Genomic DNA, 9,549 nt, shown 5'->3' with positions numbered 1-9,549 from the left:
TGGCCAGTGGTTTCCGTGTGGTTTTACAGCTTTGTGTGTTAAGGGCTTGAGCTTAGCCTGGGCAGGGCAGCAGGAACAGCCTTGGAATAATACAGAAAAGCCTGGAAGGTCCATGTGTAGGTGGTCAACTCTCTTTGGGGTACTGGAGGCAGGTTGGTAACATGACTGTATTATCAGAGTCGTCATCCTCTGTATAAAAATTGTGCCACCAAAAAAAAAAAAAGTTCTCTTTGGAAGCCTTGGTTTTGTGCCTTTCTTAAAAAAAATAAACCATTCTGGGATATGGCAGTTGGACAGAGCAGGATGGGAGTGAGGGAAACCCACAGAATTTGTCTTTTCCTCTTTGTTGTCTGTTTAATCAGCTTTGGTGCTGTGCTGTGGTCTCAGGTGGTCTCCCCAGCAGACTGTCTGCATACGGGAGGTCTTACTGGATGTGCTGGGGTAACTGTTACATGGAAATGTGGGTGAGCATGTGGTTAAAAGAAGTATCCACCGTATTTTTTCTAAAGACATCAGATTCTTCACTTCCTCTGGCAGTTTGTTCTGCATCCCCTAGCTAGAGTACACTCGATGTCCCCCATCACTTACCCCGATACCCCTCTGCCTGAGACAGACCTATCCTGCTTCACCAAGTAGAAAACCAAAGCACAAAGTCATCCCTAAGTAAACCTGACCTACCTCTGGGAGTTACACTAGTGTAAGTTGGGACTTGCTGGACTGAAGTCAGCTCAGTTCTGCTGATGGAAAACAGGCATATGAGGAACGTCTCAGCCCCCAGCACTGACTAGTGCCAGGCAAGGAACAATTAAACCAAATTTGGCCCTAAGAATTGCTCGCCATCTCCCAGCTGAGCTTAGGACATTGTTTCCTACCCGCTTTCATGAGTGCTTTCTACCCCCTGCCCAGTCCTCTTTGCTTCAGGACTGAGGCGCTTTGTGCTCCATCCACTCGGATGTAAACAGCACAGAGGAAGCAATACGGAAACTCCTCCCCACCCTCGCTCTAACCACTCCAGAGCACTGCCAGCCACTGCAGGGTGTAAATCACCACAAACTGGGGAGCTTCTTAACTGGGGAGCCTGTGGCCTGGGGCATCAGCCGCTGCCTGGGAGCAGGTACCTGTTCCAGTGCAACAGCCACGCTGCCAACTCTGGCCATGCCAGAGCGTGGGGCCACGCAGGGGCTCCGGGTCTCTTCACGTGTCAGGTAGGCTGGTTATCTATTAAAGAGGGAGAGAGCGAGGGGGTGAACATGCAGAGGAAATCGGGCAGTTTCCTGTTTGTTTATCATGAGCAAAAGCTTGTTTGGCTGGTCTGAGTGTTGCGAGCAGGCTGGCCCAGCTACTGTGGGTGCTGCAGAGCTGAGCTCTTCATCTGGCAGGAAAGGAAGAAGAAAGGCAGTCTCCCAGGAAGGAAAACACCAAACCAAACCTCTCTGGAGGTTTGCAGCCAAAGGAGAGTGGTGGGCAGGGAGATTTAGAAAGGGAGACCGGCATTTGCACCTTCCTGTGTGCTGCCTTAGGCCAGAGGAGTTAAACCTGGGGCGACTCAGAGCTTTGCTAGGAGAGCCCAGCACGGGGACTAAACCCTCCACCTGCCCAAGTGGTGCCACCCGTCAAACAGGTCTCGTGCCAGCTTGTGCTTTTTCTCCCTCTCCTGGAGACTATGCCATTGTGTTTGTCCCTGTTCACTGCGCTCCTTGCGTCCTCTGCCCAGGGCAGGGTGACCTCCCCGCTCACCTGTCCCCACAGAGCCTGAGGGACACCCTTTGGTCCCTGCTGCCCTTCCCAGCAGAAAGCAGAATTGCTGCTGCCATCTGCTGGGACAGCAGCCTGCCTGCAGCTCCAGCCGCCATCGTCACCCGCCCCAAGGGTTGGGTGCTCAATGTGACAATGTGTTGGCCAGTGCGACTCAGCTCTGGGGGGAGAGCCGGACAGACGGGCCTTGGGTTGTGACTGGCGAACACCCAGGCTGAGCGCTGGCAAAGAGCCTTTCTCCAAGTGAATTTTCAGGCCGTTTCAGGTGGGTTGTTTAAGTGCTTTCTGCAGCCCAGTACCACGTCCAGCCCTGCTGGGGATGCACTGGCTGTGTGCAGGCGTGCAGGGCCTCAGGGGGGACAGCGGCAGGACCAGGCTAATGGGGCCATTCACTCAGGCTCTCCGGAGGAGACTGGGACCTGCACAAACCTCTCTGCTCTCAGTGCAAAGCCACATGCCTCGACCCTCTCTCGTTTCTCCACCCTGGGTGCACTCCACTTTCACCATTAGTTTTTGTTATTGGATTATTAAAATCAACAAGGTTAGAAACGCCAAAGAGAGGGTGGGGACACTCTGTTTGCTCAGGCGGCTGCCTTCATGTTCCCCAAGCCCGAAGCTCTTTCCGTTGCCCAGACAAGCAGAGCACCGCTCATGCCAACGCCTGCCGAACGCTGCCAGGGAAGGGCCGGCGTCCTGGGAAGCGGCGTTCAGTCCAGCCGTGTCCAGGAAGGCCAGTCCTCCACTACACGAACTCAACTTTTTGTTCTGTTTTACACCAAGGAACCTGCGGCACCTGAGCAGGTTGGCAGCAAAGCCCAGCAGTGCTTGCTCACAGTGAACACAAGGCTGGTTTCTCACCCAGTGCCTCTGTGCAGCCCAAAAAAACACATCCTAATTCCTGGGTCACCATTCCCCTCTGGAGCCAGACAGCTCCACGGTCCCCAAGCTCTGCCAGGCCGAAGAGCAGCTATAAACACGATATAAACACAATATAAACAGGGGGTTCAGTGAGTGCACACCTAGACAGCTACAGGTGCAAGAACAGCTTTGAAGTCTAACGAGTTCAGAACAGCTTTAGGCATTAAGCGAGGCAAAGCGAGGGTAGAGGAGCAGTTAACAGCCATGAAACATTTGTAAAAGGAATTAAACCCAAAAGCAAAGGAAATGATGATTAATCAGACCCAGGGGCCACCGTTAGAGCTTCAGACACCTCCAGAGAAGCTGACAGCAAAACCAGCAGGAAACACTCCACACTCCACTGAAAAATGCACAACAGGAGGGAGAGGCAATGCAGAGCTGCAGAAGCTGAGAAGGGATTTCACACACGCTGCTTTGAGCCCAACACCTGGTGCACAAAACTAACGGAGAGAAACACAGGAAACACTGGGGGGCTTTAAAGGAGCCTTGGGAGAAAAGTGGAAGCTTCCTGACGAGTGTCTGAAGCGGTAAAGCAGAAAAATGAAGAACAAGAGCACCGGAGGGGGAAGAGGTCTGGAAGTTATTTGGGAGTTACGGACCTGACTGCTCAGTTGCTTAAAATATTTTTGAAGCTCAGGGAGCTCATCACTGCAGGAGCATCCCCTGCCCAGCACAAAGCGCAGGCAGGGCTTTCTGCTTCAGAGGCGAGGGCAACAACCCAAAGTGGCTGTACGGACAAAACGAGCCCACTGTTCACAGCGACTTTCCCAAGGGCTCAACTTCAGCCTTACCTTCTTGCAGGAATTCAGCCTAAGAATCACGGTTCAAGCTTTAAGTTGTCAGGAGGAAGAGTCATTTACCTGTGACTTTTATCCAAATAAACCAGCACAAAGTGAGGTGTCCTGCTCCACTGATCCAACCTTCATTCTTCTGAGATATCAAAAAAACCCCCACACCACTACAATCAGGACCATGACATTTATTGAAGGCTGGTTTACAATCTCACCCATCACATCCTCCTCACAATTCAGTTTCCCTAAATAAAAAGAGCATTGATGTAACAGAGAATTCTGCCCACCTCTGGCTGCCTGAGCCACGGAGCACCCAGTCATCCCCTTTGTCCCAAGTGCCACCTGAACAGGCCACCTGCCAACTTCACTGACCTTGGTGAAGGAGCAAACACTGCACAACAGGGCAAGTGGCAGCAAACAGAGCAGCATGCAGTGGGGGGAGAAGTAGAGATGTCCCATTTCCAGCATGTACGCAAAAAGTATTTCCTGCAGAGGAAGTATCTTCTCCACGCCTGAAATCCATCTACTACAGAAAACGAATCTCTGCTCATCTCACCCCTGCCACAACCCATGCGATCTGCGCCTCCAGTTTTCACTGCTACAGCTCACACTGTCCTCACAGCTGAGATGTCCCCTTGCTCAGCTGACACCTGAAAACAAACGGGTTTGACCGCAGAGCGAGCCCCGAGTGTCCCTGTTCCATAATCCAGGACCTGCAAGTCTGTACTGCCCTGGCTCTGCCAGCCTAAAGGCACCGCAGTGTCACGGGGACACCCGATGGCCGCAGCAGCACAGGGACACCTGACGGCCGCAGCATTTGCGCAGTCAGGGAGTCACCTGGGCTGCTGGCGCGTCCCAGGAGTGAACAGATGAAAACTCTGCTCCTGTTGCTCAAACTGCCTGGAAAGGGGCAATTCTCAAATGTAGCTTATGGGTCAGTGCAGCCACTGCTCTGACTGCACATGGGAGGAATGCAGGTTTGTTGTCAAGAGTGTTCAGTTTTATTTGATTAAGAATTAAAAATGGGTTGAATTCTCATTTCCCCTACTTTTACCAGTGAGGAAATTGCAAAGATTCTTTTGGAAGGGGCTGATCTGGTAGGTAGAGGCGATCAGGCTAGCTACAGCTGCAGAGCCGGGCTCACTGCGGCAGCTGGAGGAGCACAGACTGTCCGGAGGGCAGGTAGGTGATGTTGCGGGACCGGGAGAGCTGGTACGCGATGTCCTCGGCTGCCTCCAGCTTGCGCAGCTCGATCAGGCCATCGCCCGCTGTGGCTAGCGAGTTGGCGATCAGCTCAGCGGCCTTCGAGTCTCCCTCGGCAGAGATGACGGCTGCTTTCTTCTGCTGCTCCGCCTGAGAGGAAACACAGGAGAAGGGGAATAAGCAACAGAGAAAACAAGAGCAAAGAGAAGGAAGATGCTGTTGTCACAATTAAAATGTAGATTCCCACTTCACCAGCCTACTGATCTTTTCCCCAGTAGCAGAGCTAAGACAGAAGGTGCTGTCTCCTCCCTGCTCCTCCAGGCAGACATTTCTGTTCAGCACTCCAGTAAGAACATGACATGGTAGTAAAAGCAAAAAGGTCCCAAAGCCCAATAAAACAGACCTTACACTTGATCTATCCAACCGTCACGTGCCAGATCTGAGAACTGAACTAGCATTATGACCCTAAGTGACTTTGTCATTCAACCCGCCAGGTCTCTGGGACAGGTGAGATGTTCACGGGGGGAAAGGAGACACCAGGAACCATTTCCAGGTTTCTCCAAAGGACAAGGTACCTTTTCCACAATGAATCGGGCTCTCTCTGCTTCTTGCTGGGCCACCTGCTTCATCTCCACCGCCTCCGTGAACTCCTTGCCAAAGGTCAGGTGGGTCTGCGAGGCAGAAATTAGGCAAAGTCCACAACGCTGACACCGTGCAACCCGTGCAGCTCCTGGGGGAGGCAGCTGCCCACCCCAGTGCCGCTGGAACAGAGGTGGAACACCAGTGTCCCTGAAAGGACAGGAACTGGGACACGCAAGCCTCCCCGGCCAGTGCTGAAGTTTCAAGGGAGGTGCTATCAGCACAACTCCAGCAGGCCAGCTGGACCCAGCACATCCTCCCTGTGTCCCAGGGTGCTTGTGTAGCAGCTGCCTCCTCTACAGCAACGTGCAGCCTCATCCATCACCCACAGCCGCACTTGCTCTTCATTTTAACCATAAAAGCCCTGCAACAGTGACGTCTGCTGATAAGCCAGTGCAGCGGGGCCTTCAAGGGCTCACTCAAGGTCACAGACAGCCAGTCACAAAACCAGAGGCGCTGCCTTGAGCTGGAACTGCAAAATCCCACAGACAGACAAACACAGTCCACGTTTCATCCACTGATTTCCCACTGCTCTTGCTTGCACAGACTGCAGAGAGGAAGAGCTGAAACGGGAGAACTCTTACCAAGGACACATCGTCCAGGATGAGCCCAAAGGTCGCTGCTCTCTCCGTAAGGTCCTCGCTCACCTGCCGGGAGACCAGCTCTCTCTGCGTGATCAGCTCTCCAGCATCAAACCGAGCCTGAAATCGGGACAGACAACAGTGAGAAGGAAGTTCCAGAAGTGACAGATTGTCCATGCCCGGCCTGTCTGTGTACCCATGAGCCCCAGAGTTAAGCCCGTTCTCCCCAGGCTGGCAAACCCTGAGCTGCCCCAGCATGTGAAGAGAAAGACTGAATGATTGGGAATTTGAGCCTAAGCTAGAGGGGAGGTTCTCCAGTTGAACGAAGACCCATGGAACCCAGCAGCTTCTCACTGTCCTTACCACAACAGACTTGAGGATTTCAGTTGTGATTGAGGGCAGGACACGCTCATCGTAGTCCTCGCCAATACTGGTGAAAATCCGTGGTAACTGGGCAGTCACTGGTCTGAACAGGATACGCAATGTGATGTTCACATTCTGTAGATCTGTGGGATGAGAGTCGGGAGTTTAGTGGCAAACCACAGGGATAGGAGATATAAATGTGAAAAGATATCTAAATGAAAAAGAGTAAACATTCAGGTTTCTTTTTGCCAGCCAAGACAAGTTATTTTAATGGCTCCTTTCCAAATCCACCTCACAGGTAAGACTTAAGGTTCAGATTGTTTGTGATGCAGGGAATTACCTGCCCTACTGTAAAGGCAGAGAGCTCCCGTTTAAAGGGATGAGGTGGAGGACTGAAGGAAGGGTCCCTTCAATCTGTTCTGTAACTAAAAAGACCGATCAAACCATTCCTGACTCCGTGCCAAACTGGACTCGGGACGTGTGGAATCGCCACGTTCAGAAACAAACAAACAAAAAATTAAAAAACCCAAAAAACATCATCAGACCATCTGGTTCTCTCAGGGTTGCTGGGTCCAAACACTCACCTTTGCTGCCCGTGATCACAGGAATGTTGCGGGGGCGAGAGCGGCAGTCGAAAATGATGGGTTTCTGTACCCAGGGGATGAGGAAGTGGGTCCCTTCCCCCACCACCACGTCCTGGACCCCACGGAACCGGTCAAAGATGACGGCTCTGTGTCCCGCGTCAACTGGAGGAGGAAACAGCGCGTCAGGCTCGGGTGTAAAACAGCCCAGTGAGGCCTCGGCTCTATTTCCCCCAGTGCCATTAGCAAGAAGAGCACAGAGCAGCCAAGATACTGACAAAGAACACCCAGCGTGAACTGGAAGCGCTCAGCTTGTCCCACTCACCGTTGTACAGGGCAGAATTGACAACTCCGCCTGCCACGGCCAACCCCAGGCCGAGCTTCCCCAGGCTCTCAAACACCTTCGCAGCCATTTCACACCTCCCGGTCCAGCCCCTCCGGAGAGTCCCTCCTGCAAAAACCCACCGGCCCGTTAAAACCGCGTTGCCCGAGGCCGGGTGCTCCGTGTGCAGCTCTTCCCTGCCCGGCTCCGGCCCGAGGCCCCGCACACACCCCGGCCCCCCGCACGGCCCCTCCGCACCGCCCCGGCTCCCCGCTCCCGGCTCCCCGCACCCGGCCCTGCCCCGGCCGCCTCCCGCAGCCCCGATCCCCCGAGGCCTCCGCCCGCCCCTGCTGGGCCCCGCTCCCTCCCAGGCCGCTCACCCCCGGGATAGGCGCCCAGTGGGCCAAGGGCCCGCTCGCACCCGCAGGCCGCGGCTCAGCCCCCTCCACCCCTACGGCCGCGGGACCTACCGGAACCTACCGGGATTTACCGGGATCTCCCGGTCCTCCCGCCCCCCACACCCGCCCGCTCCCCTCCCGCCGCGCCCCTGACCTCCACATGAATCCCGGGCCGCCCGCTCCCCTCCCGCCGCGCCCCTGACCTCCACATGAATCCCGGGCCGCCCGCCCCAGCGCGCCTGCGCGCCTCGCCAAGAAGCCCGCTCCTCATTGGACCCCGCCCCTCCCCGCGGCGTTCTGGGACTTGTAGTCCTACCGATCTCTACCAGCTGCCGGGCGGCATACAACTCCCGGCGAACCCCTGTCGCTGAGCAAGGCCGCTCTCTATTGGCTGCGGCTCGCCGCTGCCCGCAAGGCCTCTCGGGAGCTGTAGTCCCTGCGGGGGGAAGCCACGTGGGTGCCGGGCTGTCCGCGCCGCGCTCCGGGCACGGGAGACAACGGGAGATAAACATTGGTCTTTAATTATACCATAAATAATAGTTTCTGCAATATTACAAATTTCTAAGTCTATATCCGAAGAAAGTTCCGAAGTTTGGGGAATACTTTCAGTGCATTCTGTGTAGTCACTTCTGTAACTTCTTCAACTGGAATTCCTTTAATTTTAGCAATGTATTCTGCAGCAATGTAAATATTTTTTGGTTCCTTTCTCATCTATTTTTCAGGCCCCAGAGCGGGAGAGTCAGTTTCCAAGCACATACTTTCCAGAGGTAACAGCTTCACAAGCTTCTGCTTCTGTTCACTCCTTATAATGGAAGGAGGAATGGAGAAGAAGTATCCAGCTTTCACCCCGTCCATTGCTACAGACGGCTTCCCATCAAACGCATGGAGCAACACCTTCGTAGCACCGGGCACCGGGCACAGGGCCAGCGGGGCCGGCGGCCGCTGGAGGGCTTTGGCGATGCCGAGGCGGGGACCCCGGACTGCGGCCACATCCCCCGCCTGCCCGCGGCGCGGCCCCCGGAGCGGGACGCACCCGCCGTGCGCTCGGTCCCTGTTGGCGTGAGAAGCCGCCGGGGCAGCCCCCGGCCCGCTGCGGCCAAACACCCCCTGTTCCCCGCCGGTATCCCGGCCCGCGCCCCCGAGCAGCTCGGCGGTGCCGCTAGAGGGAAGCAGCGCCCGCCCGTCCGACCCACGGATCCTCATTAAATAGGGAAAACAGATAAGCGGGGGGAAATTAAAACCCCACCCGCTGCCCAGGAAGAGCCCAGAGGAGCCGCCTTGCCCCACGCAGCCCCGTCCTGTCCCCACCGTGCGCCCTCCCCGTGTCCCCGCTGAAGAGGAGCAGGACGAGGTGTTTGGTGTGGCCAGACCTGCCGGGGACCCCCTTGATCCCAGCTGGAATGGGGGTGCCCCGTGGACCCCGACCAAGCCCGAAAAGCTACCTCGAGCAGGACCTCTTTGCAGTCACTGGTCCCCAAATCTCAACGGTGCTGCAACCTCATTTGGGGTCAGATCCTGACAATCCTCAGCTGCAGCAAATGAGAAGCATGAAGCTGAATTTTGGGTGCTCCTGCACCCCCTCAGCCAGATCCACCCCCGGAGCAGCCTCCTCCAGCCCAGCGGCAGCACCAGCCCCACGGCCGCTGGGCTTCCCCCAGGATGACTTTGTCCCAGGAGGCTTCTATTGACTTGCATCTAATCCAATAACAACAGCCTAATTGGTGACAAAGCCGCGGCTATAAACACCAAGAGATTTATTCCCTTTTGACGTGAGATTCACACAGGACACAATTCAATTATTAGACTTGGGATTTATGGAGCTGGGGCTTTGTACCACCCGCCTGGCATCTCCCCACGCTTTGTATTTCATCGCAGCCATTGTGGGTGCGTTGGCTGCCGGGTTTGTGCAGCCCTTTCCCTTTCCATTGCCACAGAAAATGAGTGTTTCCCATTCACGCAGAAGATGGAAAAAGGCTCACGGCAATGGGGATTTTTGGC

At 55.2% G+C, this 9,549-nt stretch overlaps 1 protein-coding gene across 4 annotated transcripts; it reads right to left on the bottom strand.

The window, feature by feature from the left end:
* Positions 1-3,632: 3,632 nt before the first annotated feature.
* PHB1 (prohibitin 1) lies at positions 3,633-7,779 on the bottom strand. Of its 4 annotated transcripts, none has more exons than XM_082070995.1 (7): positions 7,755-7,779; positions 7,157-7,282; positions 6,835-6,996; positions 6,251-6,393; positions 5,891-6,007; positions 5,243-5,338; positions 3,633-4,817 (listed from the first exon to the last, which is right to left on the bottom strand). In XM_082070995.1, exons 2-7 carry the CDS (start codon positions 7,242-7,244, stop codon positions 4,605-4,607), a joined length of 819 nt encoding a protein of 272 aa, XP_081927121.1. In that variant the 5' UTR covers positions 7,245-7,282; positions 7,755-7,779; the 3' UTR covers positions 3,633-4,604. The 4 variants fall into 4 exon arrangements, with proteins under 4 accessions (XP_081927121.1, XP_081927118.1, XP_081927119.1 ...); XM_082070992.1 differs by lacking the exon at positions 7,755-7,779 and adding an exon at positions 7,706-7,747; XM_082070993.1 differs by lacking the exon at positions 7,755-7,779 and adding an exon at positions 7,634-7,672.
* Between the last annotated feature and the right edge of the window lie 1,770 nt (positions 7,780-9,549).

Source organism: Streptopelia decaocto, assembly GCF_964273445.1.
Source record: "Streptopelia decaocto genome assembly, chromosome: 22".
In the NCBI taxonomy this organism is placed as follows: domain Eukaryota; kingdom Metazoa; phylum Chordata; class Aves; order Columbiformes; family Columbidae; genus Streptopelia; species Streptopelia decaocto.
Note: the sequence above shows the minus strand (reverse complement) of the source record. Positions and strands in the feature narration are given on the sequence as shown.